Source organism: Narcine bancroftii, chromosome 2 (genome assembly GCF_036971445.1).
Source record: "Narcine bancroftii isolate sNarBan1 chromosome 2, sNarBan1.hap1, whole genome shotgun sequence".
Taxonomy (NCBI): domain Eukaryota; kingdom Metazoa; phylum Chordata; class Chondrichthyes; order Torpediniformes; family Narcinidae; genus Narcine; species Narcine bancroftii.
The window spans coordinates 242,397,573-242,425,251 of record NC_091470.1 but is presented as its reverse complement, the minus strand read 5'-3'; the positions used below and the strand labels follow the sequence as shown (position 1 = coordinate 242,425,251).

Genomic DNA, 27,679 nt, shown 5'->3' with positions numbered 1-27,679 from the left:
GCTTTTGGCTTGCACGATGATGTAAACAGCTTGATCAATGAAACCTGGTCCATGCTAACATTTGCCTTTTTTGGATATTAAAAAAGCAATGCCACATACTAACTGTTCTCGGTTATTGTGCCACATACCTTCTAGTTCAGTGTGGAGAGGGGATGGGGCACTGCTGACAATAACATCTACAAATTGGCTCTATGCAATCCACTGTCATGGAGCATCACCAAAGAAAAGGAAGTTCTTTACTTTTACAGAAAATTTTTTCAAGGCCATTCAATGAGGAATTCCCTTAAGAGATTCTTTAATTAGTTGTTGGAATTTTCTGGATTTTAATTGTTTAAGAGATTGCATTACTAAATTGATTTACAAACCTAGGCCAGATGATATATAGTAAATTACTTCTCATCCATCCAACCTCTCACAATATTTTATGAGCACGTACAGTCCTCATCTTTCCAAAGATATGGAAACCTTTAACAAAGAAGGGGAAAAAGTAAAAATCCAGGCCAATCCATTTGGTGGGGATGAGTGGCTGGTGGATGGAAATCTGCATAAGTCCTCTGTCCTGTTTCCTCGAGTCTACCTGGGTCTAATTAATATCCCCTTTCTGCTGAGCAAGGTAATCACTACCACAGTCAGACCCACATTCAACTTCAGAACAAAGAAATATTTTACTGTGCGTAATGCAGCACATAATGGTTGATCAAACAAGTTGGTAACTTTTCCCACAGATGAACAGTTCTATAAGGAGGGAAACCTCTCCCAAAATTTGATCAGGTGTGCATATTGCACCTTATCAGAATGGGAAAGGCTGAATGGGCCAGCCGGCCCTCTTATTTTTCCCTTTTTATGTAAAGTTCTTTAATATGCCCATTGCATGTTATTAGTCAGCAGACTTCCATCAACCTTTTCACAGAAGCATTGCAAAGAACCATTGATGCTTGCTGTAAATGAGTCAGGGCTAATTACACCACTTGTTAAACATAGCAGGCAAATCAGATTTAAATTTTATATTCAGTTTGCCTATTATGCTAAAGTTGAATGTAAACACGGTCATGATTAATCGTCATGGTTTTCTGTGAACTTTTGATTTTGTAAATCCAAAATGGCACTGGAGCATGATGATCTTAAGCCAGTGTGGCATGCAACACTCAGTTTTCCACTGTAACTTGGTGCATGTGAGAATTAACAATTCAATTCAAACTTGTATAAAACACCCAATCTTCTCTTGAGCACTGAGTAGACAGAATATACCAAACCCATAAACCTCAAAGCAAATTGATACAAACAGCTCCAAGTTGATTAGTGTTGACAGACAGTCGTCAGAGTCTGAAAGAAAGCTTGGAAAGATGTTGTTGTCAGCACCAATTTGCACTGCATTGAACACTGGAAGCATGTGGCACTGAAGCACCACGTTATGTAATGTTCACCTGCCCTCCTTAAGTGACTGTTCATTAATTGTAGGGACCAAGAGGACCACCAGGTGTGGATGGGACTCTTGGTAAACCAGGACCCAAAGGACAAAAGGTAGGTTATGCCAACATTGTGACGTGATTCAGCATGAGCCAGCCTCCACAGTGAACACTCATCAGAGAACAACTGATTTTTCATCCCCTTCAAATGTTTCTTTTTTTTTGTTTATAGTCAACTACTTCTTGAATTAATTTTGCATGAAAATATATGTTATTATTGGAGTACCTTCCATTTTTCTTGTTAAGCAAGTGGGTGCATTAGCAACACATCCACTGCTTGCTTTGCAATACAATTTTTATTGATGAAAACCAAACTCAGCCTAATTTCCAACACCAGGATGAACAACAATTGTAAAAATGGATAAATCATGCTCCTCTGATTATCCAGCATGATATTCTGTTCTCTATCTGTAGCAATTTTTTTTTAGTTGCCTGCATGACGTGCAAAACTCAGTTTTTCTCCGTATCTCAGTATATATAGCAATAAACAAAACACCCAGAGGTTCAAGAGATGATCATTTTTCTGATATCAACCACTATTCAGAGGATAAGAATATTATTCTAGTCAGTACCTAAAATTCTACTGGCTTTTGTTAAATGTTTTAACAGGATTAACTGGACTAATTTGGTGCAAGATGTCAATGCATATATTTTCCAGAAAATTTTTTTTTACTAAAAGTATGATTGGTCACTTTGGATCGGTTGACCAAAGCTTTAAGTATGCTTCCAGTTGATTCAGACATGTTCTCTCACAAAGGGTAGGACTCGCAGCAAGCTGTGGATCAGAATAAAGGAAGCTGACGGTAAAAGAAAAACTGCTGGTTTTCAGATTAGATTGAAGGCTGGTGTCTCTGCTTTGTCTGTCTGCACTGCTTTCAAATCATCTTCTCATTGACATTATGATCTTGACAATTTTAGGCCTTTGCATGGACTGTGGTCTCCTAAGAATGCTAATGCTTTTGTGTTTTTTTTTCTGTGATTTTTGGATTCAATGGGAACTTTTTGTTTTATGCACACAAAAAAAATCAACAACATGCATTTGTTTGCAGGGTGATCAAGGTCTAATTGGTGTGCCTGGTATCCAGGGACCAAAGGTAAATGTTAAACTTCTAAAGGTCAGAATGATTGCACTTCCCTTGTTCCTCATGAAGAATTACTGAAACAAATGAATTGATTGCTATTTTCTTATGCAGTCTCTTAGGATGAAGGATAACTTACTTGTACTCTGGATTTATGGGATCTGAGGGGATGTTAGAGCAATGTGGGTGTTGCAGACTCTTTTGTGGATGGAACAGGAGGTAGCTGAAGAAGAATGGGTAGGAGGTCTGTGAAATGGTGTACCCTTTCCATTCCTTACACAGAGCTTCTGTGTGTTCCTGACTTTAGGTTCTCAGTATCAGTCCGAGAACTCCTTTTCCTGACTGAGTGATCTTGGGAGACAGGGATTCCCAGAAGACAGTGGAGGTGCTGCATTTCTTCAAAGAGCATATTGACAAATCTTTTCCTGTCTGCCTAAAATCTGTTTCCATGACTGATGTCAAAATCACTGGCTGTGATAGTTGTAAGGCTGTCAAGAGTTTTCCCAAAATCTGGTCATACACCCCACGCAACTTAGCCAGGTGGGACTGATGGACATTGGTGAACAACTTGGATGTAAACAACACAAGACTTTCTCACAAGAGTTCTTTCTTTTTCTTGGTGCCAAATCACAAATTACCAATTTACTCATTCTTGTCCTCAAAGATCTAGTTCTTTGTTGGACATTAAAGACTGTGCCTTACATTTATGTTCATTTTCATACACAACCTAGTGTGTTTTCCACAAGTAGTGATGCAGTACATCTGTAAAAATACAGATCGCTTTTCATTCTTGTAATAATATAGCATTTGTTTAATTAATTTCCCAGGCACAATTTATTAGCAAGATCATAATTTATTGCCCATCCCTAATTGCCTCTGAGCAAGTCATAGTGTATCACAGCTTGTCACAGTGATGTACAAAATTATTGATGCTGGATTGGTTCTCCATTTTGCCACTCTCCCAATGATAACAATTTGATAAAGTTCAGCATTAGATACAACTGCAGTCTATATGAAATGTTGAAACACATCATGTGGAAGTTGCTCTCCATTCTGACCATTTGCATTTTGGAGCTTGTCTTCAAATATAAAACTCTGCACTGACTGCTACAGTCTTTGTCTGGTCACCTTTTAAACTACCCTTGGGTTCTATTGCTGATTTTTTCATCCCTCAATCAGAAGCATCACAGACCTGAGAACATAACACTGGACAATATTTTATTTCAAAAGGTTGGCTTCCTGAAAAAAAAAAATTGGGGATTATGATAGACAAATTCAAGCTGAACACAAAGATAATTTCAGATTTGCTGTATCACGTAGGAAGTTGGAGAACTATTAAATTAACTTTTATTGAATTTAGCATGTTTAATCACACAATGTCTCTGACACATTGCGTTAGTTCAACTGACCTAAAAATGTTTTGCCGCTGATTTTCGTTTGTACTTAGCATCTGATGCCTCTTGTGTCAGTGTCCAACAATAGTCGGCCAGCACTGATGGATTCCAGTTGCCCTGACACCACTTTTCCATGGTCACAATGTCCTAGTGAAACCTTTCACCATGTTCTTCACTGACTGCATCAAGATCAGCAGGGAAGAAGTCCAAGTGCAAATGCTGAAAATTAATTTTCAATGACAAAATAGCTTGCTTTGTGGACAAAATACTAATAGACTTAAAATATGACAGGAAATGACAGAAGCAGGGTACATCTAAAAATAGTACGTGATAGGACACTTTTAAGGTGATTTTTTATATCAGCAACCCAAAATCTATAAAATACACCCAAAAATGTTCCAGAAGCAAAATTTTCATTGACCACTTGTCACAGAAACACACAAGTGAGAAAATGTTGCACTCATGGAGTTGATAATCTTTCAGATGATATTTTAATTTCTCACCCCCACCCTCTCAATTAAATAAACTTTATCCAATGATGTTCCTTGGAGATGAACGAAGGAGGTGGCCAGAGTAATATTTGTTCCACATCATCAAGAGTGATCAGTAAACATTTATCTGGTTAGTGTCTCATTGCTCTTTATGTGACAATGCTATCTAACAATTTGCAATTTTGCCACTGGTTCTGCATGTACAGTACATAAATTGGGACTGTATTTCAAATATGCTTTGGTGGCAATTAGTAATATTTGGATTTCTGGAACTTTTAAAGTCCTCCATAAATGGAAGTTTTTCTAAAACTTACCTTTGTTTTAATACACACATTCTGTAATCCAGTATCCTCCCTCTAAATCTCATCAGATCAAAAAAGGACACAAAAAAAAAGACATAGGGTGGGTCTGGTCTCCTATTATGGAGCACAAAATTATAATATCCAGGAAGAGATATTGCAGGAAGCTCCTGAACATTGCAATACTCTCCAGGAACTGGCAGGGAAAACCTAGATCTTCATTCCATGAGCTCCCCCTCCCTTTCTTAACCCTTGTGTCTTCCTGTACAATGAAGTGATTCATGAATTAGGTCAAAGGTGAATTCATAAACAAGATCAGTTTGTAAAAATTACAACTTTCCCTAAAGCTTGTAATATATGAATATGTTAAAGGTATGAGAGTTTTGAATGAGGAATATAAGATTAATCTATTTGCTGATGATGTTTTATTATATTTGGTGGATCCGGGCATTTCTTTACCAGCAATTCAAGAATGTTTAGAAATTTATGGTCAATTATCTGGTTATAAAGTAAATTGGGCCAAAAGTGAAATTCTATCAATTTGTAAAAATGATTATTCAATGTATAAAAGTATTACAAATTTGAAGTGGACCACACAAATTAAATATTTAGGAATTAATGTTAATACGGAATTTCAAGATTTATATTCAATTAATTATCTTCCTTTAATAAAAAGGATTAAATTAGATTTGATTAGGTGGAAGGATTTGCCTTTGGGTCTATTAGGGAGGATTAATACTATAAAAATGAATATTTTTCCTCGAATACAATATTTGTTTCAATCAATTCCTTATTTTTTAAATAAAAGCTTTTTTAAGGATCTATATAAAGCAATTAGAGACTTTTTATGGAAGGGAAAATTTCCAAGGGTAGCGATGAGAAAGCTGATGTGGCATTTTCAATTTGGAGGTTTAAGATTACTGAATTTTCAACATTATTATGAAGCAGCTCAATTTAAATTTCTTAGTGCATTAATGAATATGGATGATCCGTCCATTTGGGCAAAGATAGAAATGGCAGTTATTTCAGAAAAATTTTCTCATGAGTTTTTGTTTCGATGGAATAAAAATTTATTACGAACTTATGATGTCCCAATATTGAAGCATTTATTAAATTTATGGACAAGTAAACTTAATAAATTGGGGCTCAAAAATAAATGGTCTGACGATTGCCATTATATAACAATCAACTTGTTCCTTATACAGTCTCCAATATCACTTTGAAACAGTGGGAAAGGAAGGGAATAAAAAATTTATTCGATTGTTTTTCTGAGGGATTTTTTTGTTCTTTTGATGAATTATAAAGGAAATTCGGTATTAGTGGAAACTCTGTATTTGTGTATTATCAATTAAGATCTTTTGTAAAACAGATATGTAGTCGACATATGATTTTATTGCCTGATTCTAACTTTGAGGAGTACGTACTTTCAATACCACAAAAGGGATATATATCTGATTTGTATTGTATTTTACAAGAAATTGATAGTAAAAAAGATTGGGATAAAGATAAGTTGAAATGGGAAAAAGATTTAGGTTTTATAATAGCTGAAGAAGCCTGGATGGAAATTTGTCAGAATAGTATTAGGAAATTGGTTAATGCTAGATTAGCGATGATTAATTATAATTTTATACATCAGTTATATTTAACACTGGAGAAACTAAAAAAGTTTGGTCTTAGTAAGTCGGATTGCTGTTTTTGCTGTGACCAGATGGCTAATACTTTTTTGCACACTGTCTGGCTTTGTGATCGATTGCAACAGTTTTGGAAGGGTATTCAATCTATACTTAATAGTTTATATAATATTTGTCTTGTATTAGATCCTGGTATATTTTTATTAGGAAATATGCAATCATTAATTGATTTAGGCCTACAAGGTTATCAGATTTCTTTTATCTATTTAGCTTTAGCTGTGGCCAAGAAATGTATAGCTCTTACTTGGAAAGATAGAAATATATTAACTTTAGATAGGTGGTATTTGGAGATGAAGTCCTGTTTGACTATGGAAAGGATATCTTTTTCAATTCAGGATAGGATGTCTTTTTATAGGTTGAAGTGGACTCCGTTTGTTAAATATATGCATTTAAGTTTGATTTAAAAATGTTTTTAAGTTTGATATTTTAGTATTGATAATTTTTTTTGTTGTTAGTATCTTTATTTGTTATGTTTTATCCTTTTTTTGTGTAAGTGGGCTTTTTTTATATAATATTGTTCATTTTATTAACTCTTCACTCTTTCACTCTTTATTTTGGGGGGGTTAGACTAACTTTAAGCTAGGTCATTAATGTTGTGTACTAATTATTGGGGGGGGTTAGTTTATTTAGTCTGCCGATGTAGTATTGTAATTTTTTATTATCTTACGTTTAATCTTTTTACTGTAACTTTTTATTTTATTCATGTTATAAAATCTTAAATAAAGTTTAAAGATAAACTTGTAATATTGTTTCTCTCAGGGAGAAGGTGGAGAGAGTGGCTTACCAGGACCTCCAGGGCCTCCAGGACCTCCAGGACTCCCAGGCCAACCAGGTCTCCCTGGACCTCCAGCAGCTTTTGGATCAAGCAAAAGTGGTCTTAGCTCTGGATTCGAGGTAACTTTCAATACGCTAATGATGAAATGAGATGGATGGGATAAATGACTGAGTCATAAAACAAAACATCGGATTAGAACTTAAGTAAGAATCTAAAGGCTTTGAGCAAAGGTCAGCAGACAGACTTTTAATAAAACTGAAAAGTTCAATGATGGAAACTTAACTCTGGCAATGGTTCAGGAAATAATTGACAACTCAGAAGGAAACAATGGATCAAGACCCGTTATACCAAGAGGGACCCTGTTACTATAGATTTGCAGAAATTGCATGGATTGAGGAGTGTTCATGCACAGTGGTCAGATCTGCAGATGAAGAATGAGGAGAGGATTGATGATGTCAGTGAAGACAGTGGATTCAGAGGTAGATTGAGAAATAACGATGAGATGGCAGAAAAATGGCAGTGGAAATTAATCATACTCTACACACTTAAAGTACAGATGTTAGAAGAAGACACATTCATAATCCATGTTCCACAAATAGTACTGAAACAACTGAGGATAAAGCTGAATCAGAAGAAGAATTTATTGTCATGAACATGTCACAAAATTTGTTGTTTTGCAGCAGCATTTAAGGTGCAAATATTGCTATAAATTACGTATAAAAATAAATAAAGAGAAGCAGAGGTAGTGTCTGTGGTTCATTGTCCATACAGAAATCTGATGGCAGAGGGGCAGAAGCTGTTTCTGTGCCACTGGGTGTTTGTCATCAGGCTCCTTCCCGTACCTGCTTTCTGATCGTAGCATGAGAAGAGGGCATGGCCTGGATGGTGAGGGTCCCTAGGATAGAGGTTGCTTTCTTAAGACACTGCCTCTTGTAGATGTCTTTAATGGAGTGAAGTCTGATGCTCATGATGGCACTGGCCAAGTTCATTTGAAGCGCATTGGAACCTCTATATAGTGATGCAACCAGTCACAATATTCTCCATGGTACACTGCAGAAATTTGCAAGGGTATTTGGTGACATACTAAATCTCCTCAAATGGCCATGAACTATAGCTGCTGGCAAACCTTCTTCATGATTGCATTGACATGGAGGCCCCAGGATAGATCTTCAATGATGTTGACCCCAAGTAATTTTAAGTTCTTAATCCTTTCCACTGCTTTCTCCTTGATGAGGAGGAGTTTGTGTTCTCCTGATTTCCCCTTCCTGAAGTCCACAATCAGTTTCTTAGTTTTGCTAATGTTGAGTGCAAGGTTGTTGTTGTGACACCATTCAACTAATCTATCTCACCCCTGTATGCATCCTAATTGCCATCTCTGATTCTACCAATGACCATAGTATTATCAGCAAAATTGAAGATGCCATTTGAATTGGGCCTAGCCACAGAGTTATGGGTGTAGAGCAAGTAGAGCAATGAGCTAAGCACGCATCCTTAAGGTACACCTGTGTTAATTGTCAGTGAGGATATGTTGTTTCTAATTTGTACCAACTGAGGGATGCTCTGATAATGGCCTCAGATGTCATAGGGTTGCTAGCTTCTGCTTGGATTCTCATTGGTACTGTTGAGTTCACCTTTTCAAAGTAAGCATGAAAAGAGTTCAGCTCATCGCGAATTGAAGCATCACAGCCATTTATGGTGTTTGGCCTCACCTTGCAGGATGTAATAGCCTGAAATCCCTGCTTCTCTTGGAATTGCCTCTGCTGCTGAGATAGCCTTCTGTACGTCAAACCTGGACTTGCTGTAGAGATCTGGATCACCGGTCTTAAACGTTATCGACCTACGCTCAGCAGGTTGCAAACCTTTTGATTCATCACAGCTTCTAGTTGGGGAACTCACAGTATATTCATGCTCATCCATGCAGGTCTTGATGAAGTCGGTAACAGCTGTGGCATTTCTTTCAAGTTTGAAGATGAATCCTTGAATATGGTCCAGTCCACCAATTCAAAGTAGTCGTGCAGGTGTTCTTCTGCCTCCCTTGACCACGTTTTCACCATCTTCACCATTGGTGCTGCACTCCCCAGTACAACCAGGTGATTAGACTTGCCAAAGTGCAGACATGGGATGACCTGGTAGATGTTCTTCATGGTAGTGGAAAAGTGGTCAAGTGTGTTGGCTCTTCTGGTTTCGCACGTATTGTGTTGGGATAGTTAGTTAGAGACTTCTTCAGGTTGACCTGGTTGAACTCCCCTACAATGATTGGGATCTGGGAATTTATGCAGGATCAACATAGCCGACTAGGAATTGGCAAAGTCAGTAGGTTGTTTAACGCCATTGTTGATACAATTAAATATCCATCAGGAAGTGTTGGGCAAACATGGTGCACTTTAGCTGTTCAACAGCTAGATCACTGTTCCTAGTTACAGATGCCAACTCAAGGGAGATATTCACGGGAAGATCTCGGAGTTCAAGTTTCACCACTTGCATACTTCATCCACCTCTCTTGAGCATTAAAATAATTCTATTCTCAATGTTTTTTCTTCTTTGTAGGCAGTCCCTCAGAATTGATGATGTCTTTCCTCCATTCTAGTTTGTAACTTACAAGGTACTGATGGAAGGTTGAGATAACCATCTCTTCCATAGAGAGGGAAGGAAGTGCGTGATGGGGTGGGCAATGGATAATTTATGAGGAGGACTGCTCTTTGTGTGGTTTACTCTCAGTTTATGTGTGCTGCAAGGGCATGGACCTAATGTTCTCAATTCCATCCCAAATGCTCTTTCTCCATAGGCAATCATGGACCTAGATCTCTCAGGGATCAGTGAGAATGCTACATTTTCGCAGGAAGGCTTTGAACACATATTTGAACCATTTACAACAAAAAAACAAACTGCAGGGGGTCAGACAGCATATGTGAAGGGAAAAGAAATACTGCAGTTTGGAGGTATGGATTGAGGCCCTGAATGAGGTTAAGCCATCATTGCTGCATACTTCCAAGTGTCATTCCATACCGAGGAATTGTGTACGTCTTCAATCTTAGCCGACAACCTTCTATTCATATTCTTCCACAAAGTTGCCTCAGGTGAAATTAAGTTCACTCCCCCATTTTAAAAAAACACACATAGGAAGATAAGAAGATAGCACATGGAGGTACTTTCTTCTTTGGCTTGGCTTCGCGGACGAAGATTTATGGAGGGGGTAAAAAGTCCACGTCAGCCGCAGGCTCGTTTGTGGCTGACAAGTCTGATGCGGGACAGGCAGACACGGTTGCAGCAGTTGCAGGGGAAAATTGGTTGGTTGGGGTTGGGTGTTGGGTTTTTCCTCCTTTGCCTTTTGTCAGTGAGGTGGGCTCTGCGGTCTTCTTCAAAGGAGGTTGCTGCCCGCCAAACTGTGAGGCGCCAAGATGCACGGTTTGAGGCGTTATCAGCCCACTGGCGGTGGTCAATGTGGCAGGCACCAAGAGATTTCTTTAGGCAGTCCTTGTACCTTTTCTTTGGTGCACCTCTGTCTCGGTGGCCAGTGGAGAGCTCGCCATAGAACACGATCTTGGGAAGGCGATGGTCCTCCATTCTGGAGGTTCTAAATCTCTGATATTCTCTTGTCTTTCCAATATTACAAATCTCTGATATTCTCTTGTCTTTCCAATATTACATTTTCAAGTTGCATCCTCCTGACATTATAAAGTAAAAAGCTAGGTATAGTTGATGAGTTGTTACATTTTTAAAATGTAGATGTACAGCATGGAAATAGGCCCTTCTGGCTTACAAACCCTTTCCCCCATAAATACACTAGTTAACCTACAATGTTCAAACATTTTTGAACAGATTTGAACCTGTTCACTGGCACTAACCATGCTGCCTGAACTTACTGAAGGAAATTCACCTTTGGTTCTTCTCATGACATTGAACAATGTGATAAAGCTCTAATCGTGATTCTGACAACACATGAATAACTTTATTGAATTTTGTACAATTTGTTCCAGTGTTCGTTGTTGGCTGAGATGAAACCTTTCAACCAACTTGACTGAAAACATCCAGGCATACTAGATTCAAGGGCAGGTTCCATCTCATCGTGCTTAGTCAGAGCTGTGAATGCAATGTTCACGATGGTCTCCCTGGTGGCTGTCAATGAAGTGGAGTGTTCAAAGAAACACAAAACATTGTGTATCTTTTGACTTTTCAGTTAGTTGATTGATGAGCTTAGTTTAGATGCGCGCTGTCTCAAACCAGAGGTAGTTTGCCAAACTGATGATGAGTGGACTGCAATTTGTCAGTCGCAAAAGGAGTTTGAATGCTAACTCACCATTATTGTAAAACAAGGATGAGAGTTTAATTAGTGTATGTCATTATATTTATTACAAGAATATTTGATTTGTTTCATTGGCTGCCAATTATGTTAAAGTTAATTTAATGAAGAATATTACACGGAGAAATAATCAAATTATTGGAAGCAGCAGTGATAAAGAGCAAACAAAGGAAATGTTACAAAGAAATAAACTGTGAAGCAAAACAATTTTTATCATCTATCAACTTGCATTTATTGCTATTCTATACCCATGGTTTTCTAAGTGTTTCTGTACATAAACATGCAGCAAACAACAGGATTTATCAATAATATCTTGAAATTAGATTGCACCTTTATTCTGCGGTGCTGAAACATGGTTGCATTGAGCACCAGCATTCTACATTATTGGTACCAAGGAGGGACTGCAAAGAAGAGGAGAGACCTCTAGATAACCTTATATGAGATGCATCTCAGTCGGAAACACACACACACACACACACACACACACACACACACTCCTAATGAAAAAATGATATAGGGCGATAAAAGCAGGGGATAAGATTTTTGGATCATTGGGATCTCTTCTGGGGAAAGTCAGATCTGTACAAAAGGGACGGACTCCACTTGAACTGGAGGGGGACCAATATCCTGGCAAGCAGATTTGCTAGAGCTGTGGGGGAGGGTTTAAACTAGTTTGGCAGGGGGTGGGGAGCAGAGTTTGCGAGCAGTGTCTAGGGTGCATGGGCCACCTAGTTAAGAATGATAAAGATAATGAAGGAAGGATGGAGGTTAAGGTGAAAGGTAGAATAGGGAATATATGTGAGGGTTATTCTCTGAAATGCATGTACTTTAATGCAAGAAGCATAGTAAACAGGGTAGATGAGCTTAGAGCATGGATTGGCACTTGGAATCATGATGTTGTGGCAATTAGTGAGACCTAGTTACAGGAGGGTCAGGACTGGCAACTAAATATTCCAGCATACAAATGTTTTAGAAGTGATAGAACGAGGGGGAAAAAAAGGGGGAGGAGTTGCTCTGCTTGTTAAAGGGGACATTACTGCCGTGAGGTGGCAGGATGGTTTGGAGGGATTGTCCAGTGAGGCTGTTTGGGTGGAATTGAAGGGTGGAGGAGGCATGAGAGTACTAATAGGAGTGTATTATAGACCACCAAATGGGCCAAGAAAATTGGAAGAACAAATTTGTAAAGAGATAGCATATATGTGTAATAAACATAAGGTAGTGATCATGGGAGATTTTAACTTCCCTCACATTGATTGGGATACCCATACAGTAAGAGGGCTGGATGGGCTAGAGTTTGTCAAATGTGTGCAAGATAGTTTTCTTAATCAATACGTAGAGGAACCGACTCGGGACGGTGTAATACTGGATCTCCTGTTAGGGAACGAGATAGGTCAGGTGTCTGAGGTTAATGTTGGAGAACAAATTGGGTCTAGTGATCACAACTCTATTAGTTTTAGGGAAGTTTTAGGGAAAAGCAAAGAAGGGCCTAAAGTTGAGGTTTTGGATTGGAGAAAAGCAAATTTCGAAGGAATGAGAATGGCTTTGGGGAGTATTGAATGGGACATGATTTTTTCAGGAAAGGATGTAAATGAAAAATGGAGAATATTCAAAGAAGAAATTTTGAGAGTACAGAGTAGATATGTCCCAGTGAGGATCAAAGGAAAGGCTGGAAGTCATAGGGAGCCTTGGTTTTCGAGGAATATTAGAAATTTGGTTAGGAGAAAGAGGGAGGTGTACAAGAGGTATAAACAGCAAGGTGATGAGGAATTGAAAGAGGACTACAAGGTGTGTAGAAAAAATCTTAAGAAAGAAATTAGAAAGGCCAAAAAGAGGCACGAAGAGGCTTTGGCAGGCAAAGTAAGAACAAATCCAAAGTGTTTCTATAGGTACATTAAAAGTTAAATATTAGTGAGAGATAAAATTGGACCCCTTGTAGTTAGGGAGGGTAGGCTATGTGAAAAGTCAGAGGAGATGGGGGAAATTTTAAATGATTTATTTTCCTCAGTATTCACTAGGGAAAAAAATATTGTACCAGTTGAAGTAAAGAAAAATAGTGGGGAGGTCATGAATCATATAAGGATAACTGAGGAGGTAGTGATGGCAGTGTTAAAAAAAGATAAAGGTGGACAAATCTCCGGGTCCGGACAATGTATTCCCAAGGATACTCAGGGAGACTAGTGTACAGATAGTGGGGCCATTAACAGAGATATTTAGGATGTCACTGGTCAAGGGGGTAGTGCCAGAGGATTGGAGGGTAGCTCATGTTGTTCCGCTGTTTAAGAAAGGGTCCAAATGTAAGCCTGGAAATTATAGACCTGTGAGTCTGACGTCTGTGGTGGGTAAGTTGATGGAAAGTGTTCTGAGGGATGGCATTTACAAATATTTGGAAGAACAGGGATTGATAGGTAGTAGTCAGCATGGATTTGTCAGGGGTAGATCATGCTTAACAAACCTTATAGAGTTTTTCGAGGGGGTTACAAAAAAGATTGATGAATGGAAGGCTGTGGATGTTGTCTATTTAGACTTTAGTAAAGCTTTTGACGAAGTACCCCACAGGAGGTTAGGAAAAAAGGTGGAGGCATTAGGTATAAATAAGGAGGTAGTGAAATGGATTCAGCAATGGTTGGATGAGAGGTGTCAGAGAGTACTGGTAGAAAATTGTTTGTCAAATTGGAGGCCGGTGACTAGTGGAGTTCCTCAGAGATTGGTCCTGGGTCCACTGTTGTTTGTTATATAAACGATCTGGAAGAAGGGGTGGTGAATTGGATAAGTAAGATTGCAGATGATACAAAGATTGGTGGTATTGTGGACAGTGAGGAAGATTACCGTAGCTTAAAAAGAGATATAGGAAAGCTGGAGGAGTGGGCTGAGAAATGGCTGATGGAATTTAATACGGATAAGTGTGAAGTGTTGCATTTTGGAAAGGCAAATCTAAATAGGTCATATACATTGAATGGTAGACAATTGAGGAGTGCAGAGCAACAAAGGGATTTAGGAGATATGGTAAATAGTACCCTCAAAGTTGATACTCAGGTAGATAGACTGGTGAAGAAGGCATTTGGAATGTTGGCCTTCATAAATCGGAGTATTGAATTCAAGAGTTGGGATGTTATGATGAAATTGTACAAAGCATTGGTGAGGCCAAGTTTGGAATACTGTGTGCAGTTTTGGTCACTGAATTATAGGAAGGATATAAACAAAATAGAGAGAGTGCAGAGAAGGTTCACGAGAATGTTGACAGGATGTCAGGGTTTGAGTTACAGAGAAAGGTTGAGCAGCCTGGGGCTTTTTTCTCTGGAGCGTAGAAGATTGAGGAGGGATTTGATGGAGATGTTCAAGATTTTAAAAGGGACAGAGAGAGTCAACGTGGATAGGCTTTTTCAATTAAGAGTGGGGGATATTCAAACCAGAGGCCATGGTTTGAGATTGCAGGGGGAAAATTATAAGGGGAACATGAGGGGAAATTTCTTCACACAAAGGGTGGTTGGGATGTGGAATAAGCTTCCGACAGAGGTGGTTGAAGCAAGGACGTTATTTACATTTAAGGAAAGACTGGATAATTACATGGAGGGGAGAGGATTGGAGGGCTGTGGACCAGGTGCTGGTCAGTGGGACTAGGAGGTTGGGGATTTGTTCCAGCATGGACTAGTAGGGCCAAACTGGCCTGTTCTGTGCTGTATATGGTTATATGGTTGATTGTATTGGAGGTTCAGATCTGGGAGCTTGGATATGCTAATGATAGGACAGGAGGCCATTCAACTGCAAAGGCCGTGGAAGCACTGGAGCGAATCCACAGATGCTTGGTGTCTCTGAAGGAACACTCTTTTGCTTCTCTTTCTCTTATTATCTGGGGTGCGGGGCTATGCTAGCAGCACCACTTTGTGTGCCTGTACAGCAGGTGAAAGTATTTTTTTGAATATTTTATTTTTTTATTTTTAGCTCTATCCTTTCTTTCTCTTCTAATTTGTAAGTTCAACATTCAACAAAAATTCTTCAATTTCATTCTTGTCTCCTAGTAATTCTGATTTGTATAATTTCATGTAGCGTTGTCTAAAGGTATAATTGATTTCCTTTTATTTATATGCTAGAGTGTCTGTTTTTATAGGATTTATCATTCTTTTTTTTTAAATTTTTTTTTTCACACCATATCATTCTTGATGACTCCTCTGCTTTAATCTGCCAAGCTAAAACTCTGTGTGCCCGTTCAACTAATTCATAGTATTGTTGTTTAGTTTTTAATATAGATTTTTTTCTGTTCTATATATTTGTATTGTATTATATTTTGGCTTTTTATTCTTCAGTAATCTGTATTCTTCTTGTAGTTCTGTTCTTTGAATTTTTTTTCTAATTCTAAAATATCTTTCTCCAGACTATTTACTTCTGCCATATATTCTTTCTTAAGATTCTCCAAATAGGATATAATTGGTCCCCTGAAATATCAAAACAATTGCAGTTGACTGATTTGTTTCACAAAATATTTTTATCTGTCTCTTTATAAATACGCAGATGTCTGTTCTTTTAAGTAGTGTGGTATTAAGACGTCAGCTGTACACATTTTCTTGCTTTTTGATTATTACAACAGTTAATGTTAGTGGTGATTGGTTTGATAGAAGTCTAACTCGGTATTCTGTTTTTATCATTCTACTTTTTAACTGGGCAGACATTAAAAAATATGTCAATCCTTGTATATGAATCATGCACCCATGAGTAAAAGGAGTAGTCTCTCTCTGTGGAATTTAATTGCCTCCATATAAAGATAAGATTTAGATCCTTCACATATGAAATTGTGGTTTTTGGTGCTTTCATCCTCATTACTGTTCTTGCAGATTTATGTAGTATTGGGTCTAAGCAAAAATTAAAATCTCCTCCAACCAATATATTTTCTCTTCCCTCTGTTGTTTTTAAGAATATATCCTTCATAAAGGCTTCATCATCATAATTTGGAGCATAGATATTCATAAGTGTCCATGTTCTCCATAAATGTTACAATATGCCATTATATACCATCCAGCTTGATCTATTGAAGTGTCTTCTATTAACACTGGTGTATTTTATTAACTAGAATTTCTACCCCTCTGAACGAACAGAAAATTATATTATTTGTCCTACCCATCCTCTTTTTAATTTATCATGTTCCAATTTGGTAAAATGTATTTCCTACAAAAAGATTATATCTACTTTTAATTTCTTTAGATATGTCAAGACCTTTTTCCTCTTCACCGTACCATTTGTCCCATTAATATTAAGAATAATAAACTTTAGTGTTTTATCCATACCATTTTTCAAACAAATGTTGTATAACGATAATATTTCTCCAATTTAAAAAAACTAACATTTCCTTTTAAGAGACATTTTCCTTTTAAGAAACATTTCCCTTTTAATTTATCTTGTAAGAAGCATTTTCCTTTTAAGAAACTCATGCAGATTACTAGCTCTGATGGTGACATTAACAATAGAGCCCAGAAGGCCACGAAAAAAGTCTGCGGAATTTTCCAAAAAAGTACCCTTCCCTTTAGTGATCTTTTAAGACCGCTCATCTCCTGGAGCCATTTTTACCCTTAAATTGGAGTTCCCACCCTGCTACTTCACCACTTTCTTTCCAGAGCACGCAATGTAAATTACAATAATTTTTTTTAGCAATTAAAAACAAAATGGTCAGTACTACTAAATATAAATAAAAAAAGGTCTTATTTTAAAATGATCTTATCAGACTTCTCATCTGGCCAGTTTAATCTTTTCATAACCTTCTTATAATGTCTTCCACCACTTCTTTGTTCTTGAAAATGTGTTGATTACCAAGTTAGGTACATGCTGTCTTCAGCCTACAGTCAGTGTCACAGAACTCCAAAGTGTACTCTTACAGTCCCACAGAAATGAAAATAGAGTGAAAAATGGGAGCACATAATAATAAGAAAAATGTAATTAGGCTGGAAAGGGTGCAGAAGAGATTCACAAGAGTATTGTAGGATGGTCAGGCTTAAATTACAAGCAGAAACTGGTTAGGCTGGAATTTTTCTCCCCACAGGCACTGTATATGTTGATAAAGTCGAGAAACATAAAGTAAATAATCACTGTCCTTATCCTGAGGCAGGCGGATCTAAAACCAGAGGGCGTAAACTTGAGGAGAGAGGAGAACAATTTAAAGGGAACCTGAGGTGTACCTTTTTCTCACAGGGAGCCAGGAATGTGGGATGAGCTGGCAGAGGAAGTCCATAATGTCCATGTTGTAAAACTGTGACTCTATGACTAAACCTGAAGGAATCATTCCCCTCCTTCACTGTCACAGAGACCATTGATGCTGATTCAATGTGATGATTACATCCCCTTTGTTCCAATAAATTGTTTCCATCTACAAAAGGGTGGCACAGTTGGCGAGGTGGTTGGCTCAATACTGCGCCAGCAATCAGGACCAAGATTCGTATCCTGTGTTGTCTGTAAGGAATTTATATGTTCTCTGCATGTCTGCATGGGTTTTCCACAGGGGCTCCAGTTTCCTCCCACCCTTCTAAACATACCGGGGGTGTAGGCTAATTGGGTGTAAATTGGGTATCAGGGTGATTTGGTTGCTGTACATTTATAGGCTGCTGTCCTTCAGAAGGTGTGGGGAATCAGTGGTGGGCCTTAGCAGTGCACTGGTGGGTGGAGGCATTTGACGCATCTATCCAGATATGGGGAACACAGACGGAATACCTTCACGGCTGGCCCACTGCACGGGCACAATGAGCTGGTTCGTGCCATGTGAAGGCCTGCTTCACCAAACGCAGGAGGTGACAAGGAGCAAGGACGAATCCATTCTCCTGACTGATCCTGATCCAGACAACTGCCATGGAGGTACAGATGGAGGCCATGAAAGTGTCACAGTGTCACACAGTACAGAAATGGGCCCTGCGCGCAAGCTGACCTTGTAGCTCATTTAATAATAAACTTTATTATTTCTATTTGCATGTGTTAGATCCGTATCCTTCTAAGCCATCTCTATTCATGTGCCTCTCTGAATGACTCATAAATATAGTGACTGTACCTGATTCCACTGTACCCTCTAGCAAATGTCATCACTCTCTGAGTAAAAACAAATCCCTCAAATCCCCTTTACATCTCCTTCCTCTCATCTTAAACCTAAGCCCTTTTACTTTTGATCCCCCTCCTATGGTTAAAAAAAAAGGTTCTATCTATTCACCCTATCTATGCCTTTCATACAATATTTTTCCTTCAGGGAAACAAATGCAGTGCCTAATGTCTCCACTTCACTCAGTCCTCCTCTGCACCCTCTTCAACATGTTATTTGCTTCTATGGTATCTGACTTCAATGCAGCCAGAGATCTGATCTCTGTAACCTAGAGACAGCCTGAAACTCTTTGGGAACAGAGACCCGCATTAGGGTGAAGCTTGATTAAGTTATTCAGCAGAGAGATGCCTTTTGTGAACAGAGCACAGTCTTTGCTCAGTGGCAAGGTGCCAGCTATCAGCAGATTGCTGCTCTCGGGTGCATGAACCACAAGTAGATGGGTTCTGCAGGGAAAGAACGGGTGCGGCATGTGAGCAGATTGCTCTACTACTCAGGAACATGGCACGGTTTTGGTTACCAGCCAGAAGAAAGCTATCATTTAGCGAGAAAGACTGAAAACAAAAATTATCAGAACGGTACCCGAATTAGTTCAGTTGAATTATAAGGAGAGGTTGGATAGGCTGGAACTTTTTCAAGGAGCTGATTGTGGACTTCAGGAGGAAATCTGGAGAACACAAATCAGTGTTCATTGAGGGGTCAGCAGTGGAGAAGGACAAAAACTTCATATTCCTGGGTGTCAACATTTCTGAGGATCTGTCCTGAGGCCTACTTGAAAATTTCTAAAGCTCTACCGTGGAGAGCATTCTGTCTGGTTACATCACTGTCTGAAATTAAGGTGCCAATGCACAGGACAGGAAAAAATTCCAGAGAGTTGTTAACTCGGCCAGTGACATCATGGGCACCAGTCTTCATTCCATCAAGAACATCTACAAGAGGCAGTGTCTTAAGAAAGCAGCCTCTATCACCTGTTATAAGAAGCCCTTCCCCAGGATCTATTGTGTGCAGTTCTTGTGCCAAACTATAGGAAGGATATCAGTAAGATTGAAAGAGTGCAGAGAAGATTTACTAGGATGTTGCCTGGTTTTCAGGAGTTGAGCTACAGGGAAAGATTAAGCAAGTTAGGACTTTATTCCTTGGAGCGTAGAAGAATGAGGGGAGTTTTGATAGAGATTTACAAAATTATGAGGGGTATAGGCAAAGTAAATACGAGTAGGCACTTTCCACTTAGATTAGGAGAGATAAATACAAGAAGACATGGCTTTAGAGTGAAAGGGGAAAGGTTTAGAGGGAACATTAAGGGGAACCTCTTCACTTAGAAAGTGGTGGGAGTATGGAACAAGCTGCCATCTGACATGGTAAATGTGGGATAACTCTTAAGTTTTTAGAATAAATTGGATAGATACATGGACAGGAGAGGTCTGGAAGGTTATGGTATGGAATGGGTGCAGGTAAGTGGAACTTGAGGAATGATGTTTGGCCACTAGAAAGGCTGTTTTTTTGTGCTGTAGTGTTCTATCGTTCTATATCCCACTTGTTGTCTTGTAAATACCTGAAACAGGCTGGTGAGTGGATTAAAGAGTAATTTTCACACCAAGAGCTATGGAAATCATCAACTTTCTTCAAAATGACCACGAACGTTGGGTCAGTTGAAAGGGGTCAGTAAGATCAATCACTATTTGTGAGGAGAAAAGATGAGATAATGAAAGGTGAAGTAAACTCACAAAGCTAGATTTCTACTCCAGTGCTTTCAAGAGTACAGGAATCTCCACCGTCCCTCTGCCCTGCACAGAACAAAATGCATTGGGTGTTTCAAAACTATGATAATATTTGCCTATTGAGTTCACAAGCCACTTTTCTATCTTTCCAATAGGATATGGAGAGTTCTGGTGCATTTGGACTACCAGGCATACCCGGAAGACCAGGACCCCCCGGATCTCCAGTAAGAATTTTAAATCACCTGGAACTTTCTTCCCCTGTTTTTTTTTTGTTTGGTGGTTTGCTAGTTTATTGGAGTTTAGAGAAAAGATATGTGGTTGTGCAGTTTCCTTCAGATTCCTGTTAACTCAGCTGCAGAGATATCCTCAGCTGCATGGAAAAATACTTGTAATATTATACTGCCATCATTCCTAGAGATCAGGTCCTAATAAATAATTAATTTGATTGAGGTAATTACCTTAATTTAATGCCACTTCAGTAATGAAGTAAGTTAATGTCTCAAAATGGCAAATATTTGCATACTTATATATTTTACCAAAGTTAGGCTTTTTAATGTTTTAATTTTAATTTCTTTTAAATTTTGAGACACAGCACTGTAACAGCCCCTTCCAACCCACGACCCCGCTCTGCAGAAATACACTCGTGACCAATTAACCTACCAACCCTGTACATCTTGCGAATGTGGGAGGAAACCGGAGCACCCACGCAGACATGGGAGAACATACAAACTCCTTACAGACAGTGTGGGATTTGAAACCAGGTCACTGGTGCTGTAATGGCCTTGTGCTAACCATTACATCAACTTTGCCATCCCAAGTTCTTGGAAGACTAACTGATTGCAAGATCTCTTTTTTTAACATGCTTTATAAGTGATATATACAATATGAGTAGACTGAATATCCCTCATTAAAGTGAGTTCTGGGTAAAACTAAAATCAAAGATGTGAATGTTAATGCAAAATTACCCAAGGGAGCACGAGATCACATTCTATAGATAATGAATCTGATAATCTGTTGGGCAGAATCCAATAAAAAATTATGCAAGCCTTCAGTTAGTTGATATTGTCCAGTAAATTAAGTAAAGAAGGAGTCTTGATTTTGATATGGTATTGGCAATATTAACAGAGGTTTTTACAAAAATAAGTCCATTTTATAGTCCCCACACTGTCGAGCAGATTTATTACTTTCAGTCACAGAATGCGGTATGGCGAGATTTGAACCCATTAGGTTTGCCTTCCTTTATTATAATCTCCCTCCCCACCATCATGGTCACCATATACAGGAGGCAAAGGACCCTATGAAACATAAATTCTAACACTGAAATTTGCTTCTGAGAGGGAAGTGGCTGTCTTCTCCATGTAAACTTGCATGGCTAGACCTACCCTGCACATGACCATTGAAAGCCTTGAAACATATTGGCTGGGAATTATGCTTTCTCACAAATGCTGACCCCGTGCTTATGTCTGATAGATCAGATTTACAGGTTACAAAGATTCCAAATGGGAACCGTCTTCAAATATTTGTTGAATAGCTGACTCTCCCTCTCTATTTGTAGGGTGAAAAGGGCAAGCAGGGTTCTCCAGGTGAAATGGTAAGTTAAACACAATGTTTTTAACCTTATTTTCTCTCCAATGCAGCCTTCAGAGCAGATGGGGAAGGGTCAGATACCATACTGATAGAATTCTGTTGAAGAGGGTAGTGAAAATTGACCATTTCTCCAGAGCATGCTTGGCTTTCTTCTTCTTAGGCAGTCCGTCAGGATCAAGGATGTCTTGCTTCCACTCCCATTTAGTAGCTGATGAGAGCAATATGGGAACCAGAGACTCTTCCACAAATGGGAAAGGAGATGGTTGACAGGGGAAGCGAGTGGCTCGTTTGTGAGGGATTGTAGTCCTTCCATTGAATGCACAGTGGTACTGAACTTAAGGTTCCTAAAGCCACCCCGGACACTCCTTTTCTTTGAGCTCTTCTGGCCCAGAGATTTCCAGGACAAACAAAGGAAAGGTTTTTATGCTTTTGACAATAAATGGAATATTGAATTTCTTGAATCTTGAGCCAGTGGATCTTCCAGGAGCTTCCTGTAATCTCTTCCTAGGTTTGGAAGTGAGTATCTTAAATGGTTCATGATTCATCTGGCCAAAAACAATGAGAGGCCAGCACAAGATTTTATTGTCCTGTGCATTTCTGGAAAGGATAGAGTGAGAATAGCAAAGCCCACAGAGGTTGCAACATTTTTAGTTTTAAAGGATTTGAAAAGGTATCAGAAAGGATATAGATGATTATATGGTGAAAATAGTCCATTGGAGAAGGATCAGTTTCAAAGATCTTAAGACGTAGAAAGCAGAAATATTCAACCCATCGGTCTGCCCCACCATTCAATCATGACCTGATCCATTTTCCCACTCAGCCCCACTGCCCGGTCCCCTCCCCATAACCTTCAATGCCCTGCAGAGGTGTTGTGTGTCCAGGATAGGTCATTTGTTATGTGGACTTTGAGGAACGGTGCTCTCTACTTTCCACTACTGAGTTATTGATGCATAGAGGAGGGTAGTCGTTCCTGGTCCTCCTGAAGTCCACAATCATCTCCTTTGTCTTGTACACATTGAGACTCATGTTGTTATTCTCGGAGCATTTCATGAGATTTTGCACCAATTTTCTGTAGTATGGCTATAATGTTGACAAGTACTGTACAGCCATTTGGAGCATTCTAGATGTGTTATTTTAATGAGACAGGAGAAGGCATTAATCTTTCTCTGCCATCTGCAATTCATTTATTTTAAGGGATCTCCTGGGATTCCCGGTTTACCTGGGCAAAATGGACGAGCTGGATTGCCAGGAACCATGGTTAGTGTTTATTTTTATTGATTGTTTCTGCATTTTTGATTTCAATAAAGTTAGCCTTTGCTTACAGTAGTTTCCAAAGTGAAGAAGTCATTTCAGCCTGTGTAGCGAAAAGAGTATTCCCAGCAACAGTGAGTTGTGAGTCTCCCCGTTGCAGCATTATGTCCCACACATACTCGATTTGCTATAAAAGATTTATGAAGCATGGTTTGGTGTTACAGAGATGATGAATTCATTAATGAAGGGTTGTAGATATGTAGAGGATCCCAAAAACCTTTAAAGCCAGTGGAATACTTCTGAATTCTCGACACTGCTGTAATACAGGAAAGACAGTAACTAGTTTGCATACAGTGAGCTGACAAAAACAACTTTTTAGTTGGTAAAAGCACAATGCTGGAGAAACTTAGCAGGTCAAACAGCATATTTTATATCAGATGTTTTATATAGTTTTATATTTTGTATGATAATCTGTTTTAGTGATGTTAGTCGAGGGTTATTTGTTGGAAGGATTAACTTACCGTATTCTTTTTTGAAATAATGCAGCTATATATTTTCCAACCCTCTGAAAGCTTGATTTTAATTCATAGTAAAAAGCACTCCTTCAGTGATTAACTGGAGTCTCGGCCTGATAAGTGTCTGGTGTGGCATTTGAATCCAACATCTTCTAACTCATTAAAGACTGACACTCTGAACCATGGTTCAGCATGACAACCTATGAATATTAGGACAGAAGAGCTTCAGTTACTCCATTAAAGCCCAAAATAATCAGCTCAATTAATGTTCTGTAAATGGTTCCATTGGGTGTTTTTCTATTAATTTTAGTCGTGCAGCATGGTAACAGGCCCTTCTGCTCCATGAGTTCATGCTGCCTAAAGAGTATAATTAACCTACAAACCTCATATGTTTTTGGAGAGTGATAGGGAATGGGAGCATCTGGAGGAAACTCGTGCATTCATGGGGAGAACGTGCAAACTCTTTAGAGACAGGGCCAGATTTGAACCTGGATCACTGGTGCTGAAAGAATGTTGTACCAACCACTATACAAATTGTGGATAAATATTTCATTTTAATTTAGAGATAGAGCACGTAACAGGCCCTTCTGGCCCAAGACCCCGTGCCTCCCAAATACACCATTAATGTGGGAGTAATAATAAATAATACTATTTATTCAGTGCAGCTATCCACCATCAATGAAAACAGTGGAGTGGAAGGCCTGAATTTCTTGGGCCTGCAAACTTGGAGTCCCTCTTGTGCCGCATTCAGACCCTGAGCTTCCACCAATGTCGCTAACATGTGGTCTTTTACCCAACTTCTTCATATGGGCCTGACTTTACAATGGGCTGGAGTTATGGACAGAGCAGGGGCAGGGGAATATCTGGGCTAGAGTTTTAATGCAGGAGGAGTAATTCCATAATGTTATTTTGAGAGCAACTATTTGAACTTGTGTCTTAGTGCAAGTTTAATCATTTCAACACTACCATTTAACTTGTCAGTTACATAACATTTGCTTCACTGAATTGTTATGTCCAGGAATTCTTTGGTGTACTCTGAATGCCTTGCAGGCAGATTAACTTGTAGATCAAACATTTTTAGATGGTTCAGCAGTATTCCAAATGTGGATCCCACAATATGACAAAATAACATTATCCTAAATTGCCAATTAGTTTAAAACTGAAACTAAATTTCCAATTTTATTTGTTTAGAGAGGGGAGCACTGTCTTCAGCATTACAAAACTAAGTAGTTGATTAAGGAAATCTTGAATTAATTATCTTTATTGTCTGTACGTCTTTCCCCCAGGCCCAGACAATATAGTTTGTTCAGGTGTTTGGCTCAGCAACAGCGCTTGGCTTTATTAAAGGAAATGTACTGTTGTCCTTTTCTCAATGGAAGGCTTTGCTGATCAAGCAAGCTCAGTGGAAAATTTTGCCATGTACATAACAAACTCATGGCACGGGCTTCATTTGTGGAAGCTTCTCTGCCGAAGATTAATCAGAGAATAATCATGTTCCATTTGTAAATTAATTTCAACTATAGTTCATTCTCACCTCAAAGTCCAGAGTTCGCATTTTCGAGACCTGAGTAAAAACAGAAATTGCTAGAAGTGCTCAGCAGGTCAGCCAGATGTGCCAGGGGAGAAACAGTTTAGCACTTAGGGTTGAAGACCCTTTGCTAGAACATGAGCCGTCGATCTAAATTCAACTTTTTGTACATGATACACAAAACTTGTTAAAGGCATACAGAGTGGCCACTAGCACAGTGCCCCCACCAATAACACTGGACAACAATTTTTTTCAAAAGGTTTGCTTCCTGAAAAAATATTGGGGATGATCAAGTTAAACACAAATATAATTTCAGATTTACTGTATAATGTAAGAAGTTGGAGAAACATTAACTGTTATTGAATTTAGCATCTTTAATTGCATAACACATTGCATTAGTTCAACTGACCTAAAAATGTTTTGCTGCTTATTTTTGTTTGTACTCAGCATCTGATGCCTCTAGTGTCAGTTCCCAATAATATAGTCGGCCAGCAATGATGGATTCCAGTTGCCCTGATACCACTTTTCCATGGTCGCAATGTCCTGGTGAAACTTTTCACCATGTTTGTCTCTGATTGCACCAAGATCAACAGGGAAGAAGCTCAGGTGTGAATGCAGAAAATGAATTTTCAATGGCATCGTTTTGTTTGCTTGAAACATGTTAAATATATGAGCGGGAACCATAAAGATAGGTTATATCTAAAAACGGTATGTGACAGGAAATGATCAGCAGCCCAAAATCCATAAAATACATTGAAAAGTGTTCAGGAAGAAAAATCTTTGTTGTCCAGTGTAATGGGGTGTTGGGGAAGTGAGCCTTTTCATACTGTGTCAAAGACAAGGGATGGGCAGTGGGGCTAACTGGATAAATTGTTCAAAACCAGGCATAAGCAAGATGCCTGCACAGCATTTGGATATGATTCATATCACCACATTCTAGGTAGCTATGAGAGGTAGGTTTAGGTGCCAAAAGGCTCACACCTTCACCATCGGACTCCTTAACAACAAACTCAATCAGGGACTCATTTAAGGACTCTTGTGCTCTGTATTGATTTTTTTTCTCTCTGCATTGCACAGTCAGATTGTTTACATTTCTTTATTTGTTTACACATATACGTTGTGTAGAGTTTTTTTTTGCACTACCAATAAATAAATGGTAATTCTGCCTCACCCACAGGGAAAAAAGGATCAGGATTGTATGTGTATGTACTCGGACAATAAATATGAAATCTATGTATAAGTATTAGTAGAATATTGAATGTTATTCTGGTGTAGACAGAAAGGGTTAACTAGGCATTCAATATAATAGTCTAAATAACTGTAAATTTATATTGTACAAAATCCAATCGGAAAACAGAATAGAGAATAATAGAATAAATGGATTGGGAGATACAGTTTTACATATCTCCACTGATTCCCACATGGAATCACGCCAATTTATCACAGTAATCAATCAGACTATCCAGACTGTGGAGATTGTCGCCTTACTGTAAAGATGCATAAATTCTAACCGAGGGAAAGGAGAGGGCCACAAAGGGCACAACGAGAAAATCATTTGGAAACAACCTTCCGAGTGATTTGGATGTTTAATGCAAAGAAATGGTTTTACATTGACAAATACAGTTTCACAGACTAACTGGATTTTCTACTTGCGTTGCAAGTAGTATTTGATGGCAGAGATATTGATGGTTGAAATAATTCCTGGGATCATGCCATTTAAATTATTAAAATAATCTTCCAAAAGACCTTCCACTCTCAGATCGTACAGAACCTGCTGACTAATTTAGCTGAAGGTTGATACTGGTAGCCACTCCAGTCTAACCAGGACCTTTCAAACTGGTGTAAAACATAAAAGTCTGCAGACACTGTGGTTGAATTAAAACACAGAGCTGGAGAAAGTCAGCAGGTGCAAACAGTGCACTATATATAGCAAAGATAAAGATACATAACCAATGTTTCGGGCTTGAGCCCTTCAAGGTATGAAAAAATGTGGATAGGCGTCTAAACAAAATGGTGGGGAGGGAAAGGTAGGAGGAGGAGCATAGTCCCATAGGCAGGTGGATAAGGGAGGGATGACACAGCAGCAAGTAGGGAAGGAGGGATGGCTCTGTGAATGGAAGGGGAAGGGATTAGAGTGCTGGAGGAAAGATGACAAAGGGAAAGGGAGGGAGGGAGAATGGAAAATAGGTGAGCAGAAACAGGAGAGGTCAATGTTAATGCCATCCGGTTAGAGAGTGCCCGGATGGAAAATCAAGCGTTGCTCCTCCAATTTACGGGTGGTCTTGGTGGTACAGTACATGAGGCCATGGACAGACATCTCAGCATGGGACTGAGGCACAGAAATGAATGGTAGTTCACTAGTAGTTCCCATCACTGCTGCAGACAGAGCAAAGGTGTTCAGCGAAGCGATCTCCCACTCTGCACCCATTGGTTATGTATCTTTATCTTTCCTGTATAAAGTATGCTGTTTGACCTGCTGAGTTTCTCCAGCATTGTGTTTTTACTTCTTCCTTTCAAATTGC

General features: G+C 38.9%; 1 protein-coding gene across 6 annotated transcripts in view; it reads left to right on the top strand.

Annotated features, from left to right (window-relative positions):
* LOC138755174 (collagen alpha-1(XV) chain-like) overlaps nt 1-27,679 on the top strand; it is a 263,158-nt gene that overhangs the window by 177,164 nt on the left and 58,315 nt on the right. For all 6 annotated transcript variants that reach the window (XM_069920628.1, XM_069920631.1, XM_069920627.1 and 3 more), the window contains 6 exons: nt 1,459-1,521; nt 2,516-2,560; nt 7,180-7,314; nt 20,432-20,500; nt 21,832-21,867; nt 23,058-23,120. In XM_069920628.1, the coding sequence (XP_069776729.1) occupies nt 1,459-1,521; nt 2,516-2,560; nt 7,180-7,314; nt 20,432-20,500; nt 21,832-21,867; nt 23,058-23,120 (411 nt within the window). The remainder of the gene's footprint in view (nt 1-1,458; nt 1,522-2,515; nt 2,561-7,179; nt 7,315-20,431; nt 20,501-21,831; nt 21,868-23,057; nt 23,121-27,679) is intronic.